Source organism: Aedes albopictus, chromosome 2 (assembly GCF_035046485.1).
Source record: "Aedes albopictus strain Foshan chromosome 2, AalbF5, whole genome shotgun sequence".
NCBI classification, from domain to species: domain Eukaryota; kingdom Metazoa; phylum Arthropoda; class Insecta; order Diptera; family Culicidae; genus Aedes; species Aedes albopictus.
The window spans coordinates 40,206,941-40,225,484 of NC_085137.1; the positions used below are offsets into that span (position 1 = coordinate 40,206,941).

General features: G+C 39.9%; 1 protein-coding gene across 8 annotated transcripts in view; it reads left to right on the plus strand.

The window, feature by feature from the left end:
- Window positions 1–12,928, plus strand: part of LOC109621841 (P protein) — a 51,400-nt gene extending 38,472 nt beyond the window's left edge. For all 8 annotated transcript variants that reach the window (XM_062849505.1, XM_062849504.1, XM_062849506.1 and 5 more), the window contains 8 exons: window positions 724–892; window positions 7,592–8,486; window positions 8,547–8,662; window positions 8,723–8,861; window positions 8,928–9,415; window positions 9,472–9,809; window positions 12,274–12,367; window positions 12,429–12,928. In XM_062849505.1, coding sequence (XP_062705489.1) covers window positions 724–892; window positions 7,592–8,486; window positions 8,547–8,662; window positions 8,723–8,861; window positions 8,928–9,415; window positions 9,472–9,809; window positions 12,274–12,367; window positions 12,429–12,513 — 2,324 coding nt within the window. In that variant the 3' untranslated portion in view covers window positions 12,514–12,928. The remainder of the gene's footprint in view (window positions 1–723; window positions 893–7,591; window positions 8,487–8,546; window positions 8,663–8,722; window positions 8,862–8,927; window positions 9,416–9,471; window positions 9,810–12,273; window positions 12,368–12,428) is intronic.
- The last annotated feature ends 5,616 nt before the right edge of the window (window positions 12,929–18,544 follow it).

An 18,544-nucleotide genomic window follows, 5' to 3' on the forward strand; every position in this document is an offset into this window, starting at 1 on the left:
CAATCACATTTTTTTTTCTTTATGTAACAGTAACTTAACGCATCGGTTATGGGCCTTTTCTTCAAATACGTGCATCTAATTTTGGTTAAAAGTATGTCTTTGATTTTACCCCTCATTATTTGCAAACAATTTTTTCTACTGATTGTGAAACGGCCTGAACCTGAATGGTGGATAAAAATTGGCTGTAGCGTCCTATTGACGTGGATTAACAGTGTAAATGGAAACTTTTGAGCTCAACGTAGATTGAAACCACGTAGATAAAACCGCGTCCCAAATCGGGTGATTTCTGTACAAACACGGGATAAGCAAACAAAGCCGAACGCCAGCCGGGGGATGACCTTTCGTGTGTGGGATTAGGTTCGATTTGATCTTTCCGAACATAAAAGAGGCCCGCTCCGAAACTGAATCCAAAGTTTCGACACGATACGGATGATGACCACCACCAGTTTGGAGAAGCCTCGAAGTGGAGTGGTACAGTCAGCACTAGTGGTAATATGATATGCGTCATAAATTTTGATGCTTTGGTTCCCCATAGGAATCGATTATCAAATATCATATTTATTTGGCTTTTTCCCCTCTAGAACTTGGTTTCATATTTCTGTTGCTCGTCACCCGTAGCTGGACCTTGTAGTGTAGTGTTGTATTTGTAATTCATGTTCGTTTACGTATGATATTGTTAACACGGTGCCCCATTTCTGTTTTCTGTTGTCAATCGACCCACAGGCGACGACCATGAGGACTCCTTTCCGGACATCCAACCTATGGATGATGACGAGGATGAAGGAGAGGAAGAGGAGGAAGATGATGAGGATAACGGAAACGAGTTCATCACCATCAATGTCACCAACGAGCAAGGGGAAAACAAGGAGCTGGAGCACATCAAGGAAAAGAAGTGAGTAGAGTTATATTCAGTAAATAGTTTGTCAACTATTGACGTTAAAAATAGTTTTCATAGAAGGGTTTGGTGGTGCAATGACTACGACTTCTGATTTATACGCAGAATTATCTGGGCTCGTTCCTTTATTTCTACCTTTAATCCATATACAAATCATGTAAATGTATGCATGCATATATGCTTTCGGATGCACGAGAAAGTCGGCACTGCGATACGCGGGTTGGAAACAATGTGCTGTATTAGGCCGAGTTTCGTGGTACACTAATTTGTATTTCGTATTTCTCCTATCGATGAATGCTTCACAGTGCTGATCGTGTACGATTGATAGGGCACTAAAATCCAAAATGCCAAGGTGGGGTAAAATGGCCCAACTCACAAAATCATGTCTTACTGTGGTTTGATCATTACTATTACCAAGTAAATGGTTTCAAGAGATTTTTGCATAAAACAACCTTCTCGAAGGCAGGCAGGCAGACCCACGGAAAATATTTGGATTTCCCGATGGAAATTGGCATCTTCCGGTTTGCCTTGCTTGCAATTGAGGTTTTCTGGTAATTTTATTATCAGCCAAGTGTTTTCAAGAAGGTTGAGAAACACATGGAGCCGCATGGTTGTTGGATGCCTAAGGTCAAGGTTGCAACCATTCATTTGCGAAAATTTACATTCATTTGCTATTATCTCAGATCAGAAGCATGCTATCAAAAAACAATGTATGGATGAATTTAACCTTGTAGTTTTATCTGAAAGTTTGCCGAATAACATTGGGGTCGCAAACGTATACCAAAGTCGTGAGCGAGCTGTGAAGGCAACTCTCCACGCGGTGAATGTAAATTTCATTCACGCTGTTGAAAGCTACCTTCACAGCTCGCTCACGACTTTGGAATGCGTGTGTGACCTCAATGTTATTCGGCAAACTTTCAGATAAAACTACAAGGTTAAATTCATCCATACATTGTTTTTTGATAGCATGCTTCTGATCTGAGATAATAGCAAATGAATGCAAATTTTCGCAAATGAATGGTTGCAACCTTGCCTAAGGTCATTCAAAAATGACGACCATCGTTTAGGGAGTTAGGGGTCTGCCAAAGTTTTCACTGATTATCATCCAAGCAAGGGTCCAAGAGTCCTAAAAGAGATTTGCCCTGGAGTTCTTCCAAAAATTGTGGTTGAAGATTTCCTTAACAATTTCTCCGAGAATTTATACAGGAAGGCCTCCGATGATTTCTACAGAAAAATTTCAAGGATTTCTGCCGGAATTTTTGCGATAAATCTCCCTCGTATTCTTGCGAGTTATCCGGGTTATAAGGAATTCTTCAGCAGTTCCTTGACGATTTTTTTCCAGAGATTGCTTCTGAATTTTAACAAAGAAATTCTCCAATAATTTTTTCAGCAATACCCTTGGATTTGTTCAAAAATTTGTTTTTTTCCTCCTTAGAAATTCAATATACATTTTCCTCTTCAGAATTCCTCCAGATTCCATCAATGTTTTCATTAAGGGATTCCTAACAAATTTCTCCAGCGTATCCATCGGGAATTCTTCCAAGATTCTATTAAAAACTGCCTCTAGGATTTTTTCTCGTTTGCAACTATTACACCAAGGTTTTTTTTTTCAGAAATCTCTGCTAATGAATTATTCGAGGATACCTTAAGTATACCTCCATGGATTGTTTCAAATATTTCCTTAAGTATTAAATCAAATATTTATTCAACACTTCTTTTAAAAAATGCTCACAGAGTTCTCTCCAAAATTTCTTAAAGACTTCTGAAAAAAGCTCCCATTACTAGCTTGGGCATCACGCTAAAACATGCAATTTTCAACTCTTCTCCCCAGTGCTTGAAAAATGAAACGTTTTGTCCCAGACGAAGCAAATTTTGTTCCTCTTTGTCCGACGCTTTGCAACCCAGAGCGGTAGTTATATGCCTTCATTGGCTCACATGCTTCAGAAGCAAGTGCGAGCATGAGCATTCAAATTCATAACTGAGAGTGAGAAACGATGGTTCAGCAGTGTGGTGGCTCTCTGAATATTTCTCTTCAATGGCGTTTAAGTGATTATAATAGTCACGTACAAAATTTCCATACCAGCAAAGTGATTATTTTCACAAGTTTTGAGTAACAAATTAATCCGCTGAATCATTTCTGCATCTTCACACTCACCGCAGCAAGTGAGCATGAATGATCAACAGTCGGTTTCCAAGAGTTCGGTCTGAAAATGTACTAAGTTTTTTTTTTCAGAAATCCCATCGGCAGATTCTTAAGAAAGTAATTAAAAATAATATCTCAAGAACTTCTACAGAATTTTCTCCATTTTTTTTAAGTTGATTTCCATGGGTTTCTTTCGAAACTCCGTCAGGGATTACTTCCGAAACTGTTTTAGGGATTCGTAGTGTAAATGTTTCGGAAATTTCTCCATGGATTCATTTAGATATTATTTCAAAACTATTTTATACTTCAGGTTACTTCAGGAAATCTACAAAATTTTTCTTAATAATCCATACACGTCATCAGAGATTAGTTCAGGAAAATATTCGGGGGTTCATCCAGAATATCCTCCAGGAATCCTTCCAGAGATTCTTGCAGAATTACTTTCAGTGATTCGGGCAAGAATTCTTCCGAAGTTGTCTACAGGAGTTCATAAAGCGTTTCCTTCAGGTTTTACTCCACATATTGAATTATGTATTCCACTAGAAATTTATCCGCCATTTCCTCTAAGGATAACTTTAAGGAATTTCACCACTGATTTTTTAGGGAATTTATTTAAAAATAGTTCTTTAAAAATTCTACAGGAATATCTTTAAAAATATCTCATCAGTTTTACATAAGCTTTTTTATTATTTCTTCAGAAATACGTCCACAGATTGCTCTAGTATACTTCCAAAACAAAAAATCTTTAAAAATGTTATTTAAGTATTTCGCCAGGAGTTTTGCTAAAACCTCCATACTATTTTTTTCCAAAAAATCCACAACGTGTTTTCCGAGGAGTTTTTCCAGGCGTTTATCTAAAAAGTTTTTCAGAAATTCCTCCTGGGATTCCTTCAAGAAATTTCTTGAAATTTCTTGAGATCTTTCTTGAGAGATTCATACAAGCGTTCTTCATAAGATTCTACACGGAATCAGCTAAAAAATTTTTTTCAGAAATTTCTTCACGGATTCTTTTGGAAATTCCTGCTCAAATTGGTTCTGAAATTTCTCCAGGGATTTATCTAAAAATATCTCTAGTGCCTTTTTTCTGAATTGAGGGTTTTTTTTAAAGAATTAAGCAAGGAATTTCTTGAAAAGTTTTTTAATTGTGTTTTGCAGAAATTATTCTAAAAATTTCTTCAAATTTCGTGAAAAGATTCCTTCGGGAAATCTTTCAATGCTATCTGCAATAATTCCTTAGGAATGTCCTACAGTGATTCCTGTAGAAATGCTTTGAAGTATATTTTTTTTTATTTGCTTATGTAGTTCCGTCAGGAATATATCCATTTCAAAAACATAGTTGAAAGAATTTTTGAAAGAATCTCTCAAGGAACTTCCAATGAAATCCCTGGAGGAATGCCTGAAGCCTTTAAAAGGCTTCTGATGAAAGATTCCCAGAAGAAATTCTTTAAAATTTTTTGGAGAGATTCCTAAACAACATTTCTGAAGCAATTTTTGAGGTTATCTCTAGAGGAGCTCCTGGATGAATCCCTGGAAAAAGACGTGAAGAAAGATCCGTAAGATACTTTCTTGATTTTTAGAAAAAAAGTAGTTCCAAAGGAAAAAAAAATGCTTGAGAAATTTCTGGGGACAATCTTAGAGAAATCTTTAATGGGATTCTGAAGCAAACTCCGAAAAAATATCCGTAGAAATACAGATATTGCAGACAAAAGTACTGATGGAGTTCTTGAAGAAATCTCTCAATAAATTTCTGAGGAATCCCTGGAGTAATTTCTGAAGGAATCCTTAGAAGAACTGCTAATGATAGGTCTGGAGAAGTTTATAAGACAATTTCTTATACAATTTCTGAAGAAAATCCTACAGAAACAAAAAAAATCCAAAAGATTAAAAAAAACACCATAAATTGAAGTTTTTGAAGGAAGGTTTGAAAGAATACTTGGAAGAACTGGTTTCACAGGTATTTAAGGAAGACTTTCTTGAAAAATTCATTGAAAATTATAAGGAATGAAGTAAATCTTGCAGGAAGCACTGAGAGAATCTAAATATGAAGAAGACTCGGAAAAATTTCCGAATGAAATCATGGAGGAAGGTTCTGATAAATCATAAGCAATCATTGGAGGAATACTTGGAAGAACTCCTGGAGAAAGTTCCATAACAATCTCTTAAGCACTTTTAACCCATATCCGCCCAGCGTCCTATTTATAGGGCAGATGCCCCGAACGCGTCCTATAAATAGGATAGTCCTTTGGATGTGAATATCTCCAGGATTATGCAAAATTTTAGAATACTTTCTTCAGAGAAGATGTTCTCCACACCCATACCTTGCTCATAGTGGACAATATAGTATGTGACTGGTTCACTAGGTGGCATAAACGATGCTGCAAAGATGCATATTGTCACGATCTGGGAGCATCATTTCCAATGCGAAAAAAAAGTTATTTCCCTGGAATCTTGACAATGGTTAATAATTTACAGTTCATTTCTTCGGCAGAGTTGTTATTCACATATTCATTCGGATGTGGAGGTGGTAGCAAGAATATTTTAATTCAAGATGGCGGCTTAGGTTCCAAGATGGCGGTCAAAACTCCAGAATATATGCTTTTTAACGACAATGCTCATGCTGCTTCGGATACTATGCAATACGGGTATCTATCGATCGGGCTTCACAAGCAGATCTTAAAAATGAATATACGACGCCATTTTGAAATCCAAGATGGCGGACCATATCCAATATGGTGGCCATGAAATGGCAGTTTGATCCATAGTACCATGCAATATGGGTATCTATCGATCGAGCTTGATGAGTAGAAGTCAAAAATCGATATTTTACGCCATTTTGAAATCCAAGATGGCGGGTCATATCCAAGATGGCGGCCACGGAATGGTAGTTTGATCTATAATACCATGCAATATGGGTATCGATCGATTGGGCTTCATGAGTAGAAGTCAAAAATCGACATTTGACCCTATTTCGAAAACCAAGATGGGTATCTATCGATCGGGCTTCATGAGTAGAAGTCAAAATCGATGTTTGACCCTATTTCGAAATCCAAGATGGCGAACCATATCCAAGATGGCGCCCATGGAATGGTAGTTTGAGCTATGATACCATGCAATATGGGTATCTATCGATCGGGCATGATGAGTAGAAGTAAAAATCGATATTTACGCCATTTTAAAATTCAAGATGGCGGACCATATCCAAGATGGAGGCCACGGAATGGTAGTTTGAGCTATGATACTATGCAATATGGGTATCTATCGATCGGGCTTCATGAGTAGAAGTCAAAAATCGACATTTGACTTTGTTTAGAAATCCAAGATGGCGGCCCATATTCAAGATGGCGGCCACAGAATGAGAGTCTGAGCTATGAAACCATGCAATATGGGTATCTATCGATCGGGCTTTATGAGTAGAACTCAAAAATAAATATCCGACGCCATTTTGAAACCCAAGATGGTGGACCATACCCAAGTTAGTGGCCACGGAATGGTAGTTTGAGCTATAATACCATGCAATATGCGTATCTAAAGGGTAGATGGTAGGGTAGCGAGTAGGATAAAAGGTGGAGCAGACGGTCGGGTAGAGGGTTTGGGTGAATGATAGAGTAGGGAGTGGAGTAGAAGGTTAGGGTAGAGGAAAGGGTAGACGGTAGGAAAAATGTTAGGGTAAAGAGTAGGGTAGACGGTACGATTAAGCACAATATAGACTAGAGGGTAGGATAGAGGGTTGGAATAGAGGGCAAAGAAGACAGTAAGGTAGAGGCTAGAGAATAGGGTGAAGAATTGAGATGAGATTGAATTAGCTGAGGTTCTTTTTTGGGATACCTTCAGGAATTCTTTCCAGGATTTCTTCAGGCATTCCTTTCGAGAATCTTCTCAGGTTTATTCCCGAGATTCCTTAAGATATTGCTTCCAAGATTGCTGTATGGATTGCTCCGGAGTTCTCTTCAGGGATTTTTGCAGGCGTTGTTTTGGAAAATCCTGAAAGGATTCTGTTAGTTTTTCTTTTCTGCCCCGAAGAACTACGGGAATCCGTATTCGTGCATAATCTTGATCGATTGTATCATACACCGATTTTAAAATCGATGAACAAGTTATGTGTGGGCACGTTGTATTCGTGGCATTTCTGTAACATCTGGCGGATGGCGAACATCTGGTGCGTTCACCCATGAATCCAACCTGGTATTGCTCCATGAACTCTCTTGCAGTCGGTGATAGACGGCGGCATAACATTTGAGAGAGTATCTTGTAGGCAGTGCTCAGTAGTGTGATCGCGCGATAGCGTACTTCCCCTAGATCACCTGAAAAAGTCGGATGATTGTTAACATGCAGAGTTGCTTTTGAAACTCCATAATCTCAGTGCAACCTTGTATCATTCTGTAACCTATCTTACTCTCTAAATTTGTATTTTTAACATTTTTTGGCGCTGTGGATATTCATTAGATTTAAAGTTTTGCAGGTCCAACGAAATCTTTTGAGAAATATGCCTTGTTTATAGTATAACCCATTCTCCCTGGCATCTAATGACATTCAACACTTTCTATTTTTTCCAGAGAAATCCCGAAACCCCACGTGCACCACCTGGCAGGGCACTACATCGGTAACATCACTCCACCGAAGCACGACGACATCGACACCGGTCAGAACCACCTGGACGAGGATCACCCCTTCCGCAAGTACTCCAAAATCATCTGCCTGTTCATCACGTGGATGGTGATCATCGCCTTCCTGGTGGTGAAGGACGAGAAAATGGTTCACACGAAACATCTGTCGATTCCGGCGGGCAAAACCAAGGCTTACATCCTGCCCAAGCTGCCGCTCAGTTCGAATGTGAAGTTTGGTCTCGAAGGAACGTTTTTAAGCGAGCAGTATACTAACATTACGGAGCACTATTTGGCCATTTATCTGCAATCGCTCACGTCGACTTTGGAGGGGAATGAGAGTGAAGTGGTGAACTCGGATTCGGTGCAAAATATAAGCGATCCGTGGTACGTGCCGATCGTTCATCCGTATCTGTTCGATAGTGCACCGATCATCAAAAAGCAGCATAGTTTCGACATTAGTGATAACAACTTCGAGCGGATTCATGCCCAGAGCAGTGCGGTTCGGATGATGGTAAGGAGCAATATAAAGACAAGTATTCCGATCGCTGTGCGGTACGATCAGAGTCCGGTGAACCGGGACATCGGAGTGATCTACGCGGCATTTGTGTTGATCTTTTTGTACGCGTTGATCATCTGGGAGGTGGTTCATCGGACGTTTGCGGCAGTAATTGCATCGACACTGGCCATCTCGATCCTGGCAGCACTGGACGATCGGCCCACCATGGAGGACATTGTGGGCTGGATCGATGTGGAGACGATTCTGTTGCTGTTCTCGATGATGATCTTGGTGGCGATCTTGGCCGAGACGGGCATCTTTGACTATTTGGCTGTTTATATCTATAAGGTGGGTTCTGTAAGAGGCGGTGTGGTCAGTCGAAACCTAACCCTGATCTTGTGATTTCAGATTACCAACGGTAAAATTTGGAACCTTATTCACTGTTTATGCATATGTACTACTCTGATCTCTTCTTTCCTGGACAACGTTACTACGGTGCTTCTAATGGCTCCAATAACTATAAGGTGCGTTGAGATCTATTTCTACTTGATCTTCAAGAACTGATGTTATCTATTGATTCTCAGATTATGCGAGGTCATGGACATGAATCCGGTTCCGGTACTGATGGCCATCACCGTCCACGCCAACATCGGTGGAACAATGACCCCGGTTGGCGATCCCCCGAACATCATCATCACGTCGAACCAGTATATATTGAAACACGTGAGTTGGTACCAAGCATAGATCAAACGATCCAGTTATCCAACCTTATTATCCATTTATCCACAGGGTGTTACATTTTTAACTTTTACTGCTCACATGATGGTTGGCGTGATCATTGTCGTAATAGCAACGAACATCCACTTGCGGCTGAAGTACAAGAACATCAATAACCTCCGGATGCACGAGCCCAAGGAACTGAAGGAGCTGCGGCGAAACATCAAGGTTTGGGAACGGGCTGCCGGTAAAATCCCACCGTACTCCAAGGATGCCAACATTGTTCGGGAAACGTTGATGAAGAAGGTTCGGCTGCTGCGGCATGAGCTCAAGAAGAAAATGACCAAGGGTTCCGTGCCGGAGGATCTCTACCGATCGACGCTAGAGGAACTGCAGAAGGAACATCCGATCAAGAACAAGGGACTGTTGATCAAGTCCGGAGTGGTGTGCGCCTTCATCATTTCGTTGTTCTTCCTCGAGTCGATTCCGGAGCTGCGACGGATGTCCTCGGGGTGGGCAGCTTTGCTGGGCGTGATGCTGCTGTTGATCATTTCCGACAAGTACGCTTCAGGTAAGATCAACATCGAAGACAATGTTAACCTTACTCTTCTTGCAGGAACGACATGGACGCCGTTCTGTCGCGAATCGAATGGCCAACGCTGCTCTTCTTCGCCGCCATGTTCACGCTGATGGAAGCCGTTGAACGGATGGGACTGATCGACTGGATCGGACATGCTACGGAGTCAATTATCCAGTCGGTATCGGAGGATCTACGGTTGGCAGTGGCCATCATAATCATCCTGTGGATATCGGCACTGACGTCGGCGTTCGTTGACAGTATTCCGGTGACGGCTATGATGGTGAAGATCGTGGTGGCTTTGTCGGAGAAGTCGACCCTAGGCCTTCCGTTGCAACCGCTGGTTTGGGCTCTGGCTTTCGGACCATGTCTGGGAGGTATGTTTGAGCTTCAGTTCGGTTAGTTTTGTATAATTAATTATCCATTTCCATAATCCATGAGCCAAAGTTATTATAGGAAAAAACGCTCATTCGGCTATAACTTTTTTGATTATCAATATTTTTAACCGGTGGGGGCCAAATATGGATATATGGAGACTACAGCGGGTTTCAAAAGAGTTTCAGGGAATTTTAGTGTGGTTTTATGTGTTTTTTTAGGATTTCAGGAGGAGTTTCAGGAGGTTCCAAGGGGTTTCAGGGGCTTCAAGGAGTTCAAAAGTGTTCAGGGGAGTTTAAAAGGTTTTCAGGAAGCATCAAAGAGTTTCAAGGGGCTTTGGAGGTTTCAGGGGATTTCAAGAGATCTTTCGGAGGCTTTCTGTGAGATTAGGGATTTTCCAATGAAATTTTCGGGGGGTTCAGGATGGTTTAGGAGACTTCAATGGAGATTCAGGGGGTTCTAGAAGGATTTGAGGGGCTTCAAGGGGTAGCAAAGAGAATTTTAGAGGGTTACCAGGTAATTTCAGAGGGATTCAAAGAGTTTTAGGAGCTTTCAATAAGTTCTGGTTCTGGCGAATTCAATTAGGGTCTAGAAGGGTTGCAGGGAGCTAAAGTGGGATTTAACCAGGTTTCAGGAGTTTGGGAATTCCAGGAAGGATGCAGGGGAGTTTAGGAAGATTTGCAAGAGCTCAGAGGAACTTTCAGAATGATTTCTGGAAGAAATTGAGGGGATGTTAGGGAATTTTCAGGGTGTTGTTGTAGATTTCAAGGATGCTTCAAGGAATATGAGTGGGAGTTTAGAATATTTCGAGAAGTATCTGAGCGAGTTAAATGTAGGGTGGGGCGGGGCAAGATGGGTCACCTAAGGATGGATCACCATAACTTTGTAAATACAAATCGTATTGATTTGTATTCGTCCGCTACTCTTTAATACACTAGTTAGCTATGCTGAAAGTCGATAAAAAGTTCATTAAATACTAAAAATGATGTTAAACAAGTAGTTTTAAAAAGTGATCGATTTTGCGCCGTGAAAAAGGTGCGAGGCAAGATGGGTCACCTTTTAGGTAATTCACATTTTCTCAACGAAAAACGTCAAAATAAAAGATTTGTTCCGCATTCATATATGCTCCATATCCATACTGAGTAAACAAGAGCTACTAGTAAACATTTTAAAAATTTATTTGGAATATAAAAAACTTTACGATTTGAGTGGTCCTAAGGCGACTTGAAAATCGATGTTTTTACTAAAAAATTATCATAATTTTATGTTATAATTTTGAGCGTTCATTCCGCTTGATTGAAGTAATTTATGAGATAGTCTTGTAATAAAAAATAAAGAACTTTTGAATGCTCCAAAAATACGTTCAAAATTGAAGGTGACCCATCTTGCCCCGCGGCCGTTTATATGGAAATTATATGGAATGTATCGCATAAGAAAAGTGGCTAAAAACCATTTTATTTTTTTTATTTCCAATGAGAGTGAATAATTTTTTAATCAATGCCCCAAACTTTTGTATATTCATGCTGGTCATCTAACAAAATTATTAACATAATCAAAACATAAGTAATGTGCCCGAAAATGGCACTGACCCATCTTGCCCCGCGACCCATCTTGCCCCGCCCCACCCTAATTCTAGAAGGGTCTTCAGGGGATTTAATTGGTTTTCAAAGAGGTATTATAGAATTTCAAGGGCTTTCAATGGGGTGGGGTTTCAGGGGCTTAAGCGAGGTTTTAATTACTTTCAGAAGTTTACATAGAAGTTTACAGAGAGAGCTTCAAGAGATTTTAGGGAGGTCTCAGGTGAGCAGGTGAACTCAGGAGATTTCATATAGTTTCAGGGGGTTTCAGAAGCGTTTCAGATGGTTTCAGGATGATTTCAGAGAGTTTAGGAGATTCAAAGGTGCGTAATGAAGTTTCAGGGAGTTCATGGAGGAATTTTGTGGTGTTCCAAGGGATTCCAGGAGCTTTTAGGAGCTTTCAAAGGACCTTCAGAGGAGTTTCAGGAAAGTTTCAGGGAGAGGGATGTTTCAAGGAATTTAAAAGAGGATGGGATATACGTAGCTTTTCATAAAACAACGAGAGATCACTAGCTACGCTTGTAGATCCGATGACTACTCAAGGGGTTCTTGAAGACTCTCGAACTGCCACATCAGATCCTCGCCTCATGCTCTTCCTTCTACCATTTTTAAAGATGTCTGCAAAGCCATTAAACTTCCCCTGTCCATTTCCCGTAAAACTTTAAGGACGATATTCTTTAGCCCGCAACTGCTCTAAATACTATCATATACCAATAAAGTAATGCTACTTTGATGCTGTTACTTCGGTAAAAATTACTTAAATCGAGATTCTAGTAGCTATGGCTATATGCCCTCTAGTATTTTTAGCCATATAAACCCGTATTTCTGTATTTTATAAAATTAAGAAGGACAAGTCTATTGCTACGATCTAATAACAACTCTATTCTAGGAAACGGAACCTTGGTTGGTGCTTCAGCCAACGTCATTTGCGCTGGAATAGCGGAACAGCATGGCTATCGGTTCAGTTTCATGGACTATTTTAAGTAAGTTTCCCCCTATATCAAATGTCACCCTTCACATGTTAAATAATTTCCCCCATTTCAGACTTGGATTCCCCATCATGTTGGTCAGTGTGATAGTAACGACAGGATATCTTATCATGGCCCACGTAGTGTTCGCCTGGCATTGAGAATGCACCCCGTGAACCGGTTAAACCGTGTTCGAAAACCGCCCCCAAAAACCCCACTACCGTTTGTACGTCGCTAAAAGTGAACCAAAATCCATCCCTGGGATGACAAGTCATTTGTATTTATAACTGTGCATTATTAACCACTTTATTAGGGTAGGTAAGGTAATCCGAGAAGTGCTGTTATAGGTGTTCCAGTGCTACCGCAGTTTCTATGTTGTAGGAAGCTAAGTTTCATCTTCATATGTGTTAATTGTCGGAAATATTCGGTTTTCGAATTGCCTCTCTGAAATATTTTCTCTCTGATGTCAGTATAGTCATAGTCACGAACATTTATGTTTGTCAGTCAAAGTAAGTGGAGAAATTTTAGTATGATACGAAAGTTGTAGTTGAATAAATTATGCCAATTCATAGAATAGACGCGGTGGAGGTCCTTGTATCCGAAATCCTTTCTACTCTCAAAAAGTTCCGGAAAATCTTGCAAATCTTAGTATTTTAATCGTGATTCAAATTTCTCGAAACATTTCATCCAGAATTTCTCCATGGGTTCATTCCGGTATTCCTCAAGGAACTCCTACCGGGAATCTTTCGATATTTCTCCAGGTATCCCATCCGGCATTCTTCAATGAGATCCTTTCCGGATTTCCCTAAATGAGCATTCCTTCTTCGAGGATTCCTCCAGGGGTTCCTTCTGGGATTCCGCCTTTTGTGGAGTCATTCTTCTGAGATTCTTCCACGAGATCGTTCTGGGATTCCTTAAAAAGATCTTTCTTATTTTTCTCCAGAAGCTCCTTCAGGTATTCTCCTCGGAGTTCTTTCCGGCAAATATTATATAGTATTACAAAATCTTAGCATCTGGAATTCCTCCAGGATTTTCTCCTGAGATTACCCAGAGTTCCTTTCATGATTTCCTCAGAAATTCTTTTCGAAATTCCTCCAGGAATTCCCTCTTGGTTTTTTTTAGGAATTTCTGCAAGGATTCGTCTGCTTCCATGACTCCTCTAGGACTTCTTTCTGGAATTTCTCTTATCGCTCGCTTGCGTATCTATCCACCGTATTCTTTCATTACTTTCCTTACTCCCTTTTACTTTGAGTAGTATCCATATCACCGAAAAAAGCAAATTAAAAATAAATATGGGTGAAAGAATCTCTGAAACATTTTTAAGCAACTTCTTGGAGAAATCCAAGAGAAATTTCTGGAGAAATCCCTACGCAAATTTCGAAAGGAGAGCCCTGGTGAAGTACTGGAATGAATATTAGGATAAGGGGAATTTTTGAAGGAATCCATTCTTTTTTTCTTTTTTTGAAAGAGTCTCTGAAGGGTTTTCTAAAGAAACACCCTCAAGACATTCTTTAAAAAAAAAAACTCCTTGAGGAGTTTCTGAAGAAATCCATCGATAACTTCCTGAAGAAGTGATTGTTTTCGTTTCGTCGGATCGTGTTTTCGCATGTGTTGGAGGGGAACGTCAGTTCCGCTGGCATTTTCAAGGAAGTCGAAGCATCCGAGTTGTCTTTCGGTTCGTCGGGTCGTACATTCGCGTATTTGTATTTTTTTTTCGGTGTATCCGTCGTTGGAGGACCAAAGACTCTGAACATGCAATATGGTTTGTAGGGCATTCTAAATCTATTGGATACTGACACCGAAGACAAACACAGAAAACCAGCTGAATAGGATTATCCGGTGAGTTCATTCCTTGCTATACCCTTTTATATTTGAACATGACATGTAAATGGGGATTTCGGGGCGGGGGAGTTTGTAGCCTAAGGAAGCTAAATAAACTGGTTTCCGGGAAAATGTTCGTGGGGTGGCCAGACTTTGTCACGAGAAAACAAGCATCATGTTGTATTCCGAAGGTCTGCAGTGAATTTAACTTACCCTGCTACAACAAACCATCAGGTAGATCATTCCGTTCCGGTATGTCTCTGCAGCCATAGATAATCCTTGCGCTGATGGTGGGTCACAATCATCATCATCATCATCAAATCCATCCTGAATGAACTTCCTTGGAGAAAAAAGAAGTCTCATGATGTATTCCTAAAAGAATCGAAGGACGAATTTCTGAAGGAATTGTTTTGCAGGAGCGGCAAAAGATTTCCTTCCTGAAATCCTGAAAGAATTCATTAACGGATTCCTGAACAAATCCGTTGATGAACTCTTAAAAGATTTCTTGAAGAATATTGTGAAAGAATGCCTGGTTGACTTCTCGGAGTATTTCCTGGCATCCTATAAAATTACCTCAAAGAATTCTAATACAAACCGATGAAGAAATTCCTCTTAAAATCCTTGAAGTAATTCAAAAAATTCTTCAGGTATTCCTGGAGAAATTCCCAGAGAAATTATTGGCTGCATTTCTGGAAAAGATTATAGAAGAATTTCTTAAATTCCTGGGATTTGTTGATATACTTTTGAAGGAATCCCACGAGGTATTTCTTAATAAGAATTACCAGAGGGATTCTTGGAGCAATCTCTGGAAGAATTCCCGGAGCAATCCCCGGAGGAATACCTGTAAAAATCTGTGGAAGAGTCCCTGGAGGCATACACGGAGGAATTCCTGGACGAATTCCTGGAGGAATTTCTGAGGGAATTTTTGGAGAAATGCCTGGATGAACTTCTGACGGAATTCCGGGAGAAATCCCTAGAGGAAATTCTGGAGGAATTTTGGAAGGGATCCCTAAAGGAATATCTGAAGAAATGCCTTGAGGAATTCCTGGATAAATATCGGTACAAATGCCTGGATCAATTCCTGGCGGAATCCCTTTGGAAATGCTTGGAGGAATCCCTGGAGAAATTCCTGGAGGAATTTCCGGAGGAATCGTTAGAGGAATTCCTGGAATAATTTATGGAGAAATATCGAGGAATCTCTGGAAAAAAATGCCTGGATGAATTCCTGGAGCAATCCCTGGTAGAACTGCTGAAGAAATCTTAAAATTGAATTCCTGAAGAAATTCTAGGAGCAATCCCCAGAGAAATTCCTTGACAAATTCTTGAAGGAATTTCTGAAACAATTTCTGTAGAAATTCCTGGATGAATCGCTAAAGCTATTCAAGAGGAAATCTCTGGAAGAACTACTGGAGAAACATCTGGAGAAATTCCTGGGGGAATCCTTGGAAGAATCTCTGACACAATTCCTGTAAGAATCTTTGGCGACATTCCTGCAGGAATACTTGGAGGAATTATCGGAGGAATACTTGGAGGAATTCATGAAGCAATTCCTGGAGCAATCCTTGGAGGACTCCTCAAGAAATCCGTGGAGGAATTCCAGAAGCAATACCTAGAGGAGTTCCTGAAGGAATTCCTGAAAGGATTCCTCGAGGAACACCTTGAGAAATCTCTAGAAAATCTTTGGAGGGGTCGCTAGAGGAATCTCTCAAGGTATTCCCGTAATCTCTGGAGGAGACATTCTTGATTGAATTTGTGAAGGAATCCCTGTAGGAGATCCTGTAGGAACCTGGAAAAAATCCTGGAAGATTTCTTGGAAGACATTTTGGAGGCATCCATGGAGGAATTTTCGGAGAAAATCCTGGAGGGGTTCCCGGAGAAATCTCTAGTGAAATCACTAGAGGATTCCCATGAGTAGTTCCTAGCGGAATCTCAGAAGGAATCATTTAAAGAATGTCTGAAGAAATGCCTGGAAGAGTTCCTGGAAGAACTCCTAGGGACTTGGGATGACGTTAGTTCAAACCCTACCGGAACTACGAAGTATTTTTTCATAAATCTTCCTATTTTCCACTCATCACATAAAGGGGACTCACCAAACAGAGTAAATAACCGCGTAAGCCATGATTATCTGATTATTTGAATTGTTTCATGAAATTGCGAATGAAATAATCAAAGATTGCCTTGGCGATCGCGACCTAATTAAGGTTAATATTTATTCAGCGGTTCACGGTTTAGCAGTTTAGCAGTCAGGGCATTTCAGGAGGTTTCAGAGGGGCTTTAGGGGGCTTCATAGGCCCCTTCATAGTAAGTCTCATGTGGGATTCAAGGAGCTACAAGGTGTTTCAATGCGGTAGAAGACGTTTCAGAGTGCTAAAGGAGATTCCGGAGGAGTTTTAGGGGACCCAACATGCTCTTGCGTGAGCTTCAGGTGGATGTCACACCCATGCAACACACACGTCATATAAGTGTAATAGCAGCGCTAGTTTTGGTTGTATAGAAGTTAGTATGATGTAATTCTAAGATTGTGTTAGAACGACGTTACAATAACTTCTATGCAACCGTAACTTGCATTGCTGCAACACTTATAAGGCATGCATGTTGCTTGGGGAGGCTTTTCATGAGCTTTTCAAGCGGTTTGTTTCAGGAGGTCTTCAAGACATTCCAGACAGCAGAACTTGTAGATTATATTATAATAACCCTTGCTAGGCAAACTAGTACATAGTCATCATATAACTACCAGTTCCTATCGATACAAGATCAGAACGTTAAGAAAGAACTGGTAAGAAGATCGTCGTTGGGATTGTGTTGTTCAAACAATGACTCTCTGTTAGTTTCAATTTATGTTCAGATTCTAGTAGATTGCTTACGACTTTATCCACCATGTATTTTGATTATTTTAATAACTCCCTCCTTCTTTGAGTGGTATTAGATTCACCGAAAAAAAAGTCATTAAAAGTTAGTTTCGATCAATTTCATTTTGTTGCATTTAGTAATACGCTTGTAGACAGGGGAAAGTGGGGAAAGATGCCATTTTTTAATCTATTCAATGATAAATAGCCTCATTTGTTGTTAGACTTTCAAAGTGGTAGGAGAGATCTGGAGAGACCCCTAAGAAATGACTGGCATTCTAAAGTTCAATATGTTTTCATCCAAATACTGCAAACGTTAAATAAAATAACAATGTAGAAGCTAAACCACAGACAAACAGACATATTACTTAGAAGAAAATTGCTTCAAAAACATCGTTTGGCATCTCACTAGCACACTCTATAATGCTCAATCCGAAGCATTCATTGGCAGGTGTTGTTTCCCTCGGCTCGATGTAACAATTTAGCAGGTGACGACTCCCCCGTGGCGTCATCCATTCGTAAAACATGAATGAAGGTTCATGATTGAGTCTTTTTATGTAAACATTGATCGGCGTCGCGTTCATTTCTCTCCAAAATTGAGAGGTGATGTAGGCACAGCAGCGCCACCATGACACATGCGAGCACAGTCCGAACCACACGTTATTTTCAAAATGACCGTTAAATCGTGCGATGATTTAGATTTGAGTAGTATGTCTGTTTGTCTGTGGCTAAACTATGATTTAAAAAAACTATTGGTCAAATAGGTATTTGTTTTTCATTTTTTCGGGGCCCGTACGGGAATAATGCGCCTCTAAATGTAACACGCCAAGAAACAACGTGATTTGGGTGTTGTATGCGTTACGGCGTTTACTTGACGTTATTGCGGTAGCTAATAACGAAATTAATGCACATTTGAGAGGTTCTGATTTTCGTCATTGTGCCAAGAGTACTCGCGATTTTGGTCCATAAAATACGCGTTTTTGCACATAAAACAGATCTTTTTTCACAAACTTTGCGAGTGAGCAAAGATATTTTCATATCAAGTTTTGCAACTTTGTTCTATTTTGACCTCCAAATCGGCGAAAAAAGTTTTCGCATTCTTTCAACAGAAATGTCCAAAATCGTATTCAATTTTAATATTTTATTAGTTTTTAAAATTCCAAATTTTAATAAAAATTTTTAAAAATTGAAAATGCAATCGATTAGTGTAAACATGTCAAAAATTTGATTATCATGGTGATATAGAGGTGGGTCGTTTTAAACCGATTCCCCCAATTCACTAAACTATTTTTAGCGACTAAGACATCAACAACCATCCATTGCTAATTTTCATTGAAAAATCAAAAGATTTTACGTGGGTTTAGTGGCCCAGCTTCTAGAAGAATGTATTAAGCAAATATATCTTGACACCATTCACCTTTAATAATGATCACATCCCATTCAGGAATGATTTTATGAGTTGGGCCATTTTACGCCATCTTGGCATTTTTAACTTTGTTTCCCTATAAGTTTACTAAAAGTCTCC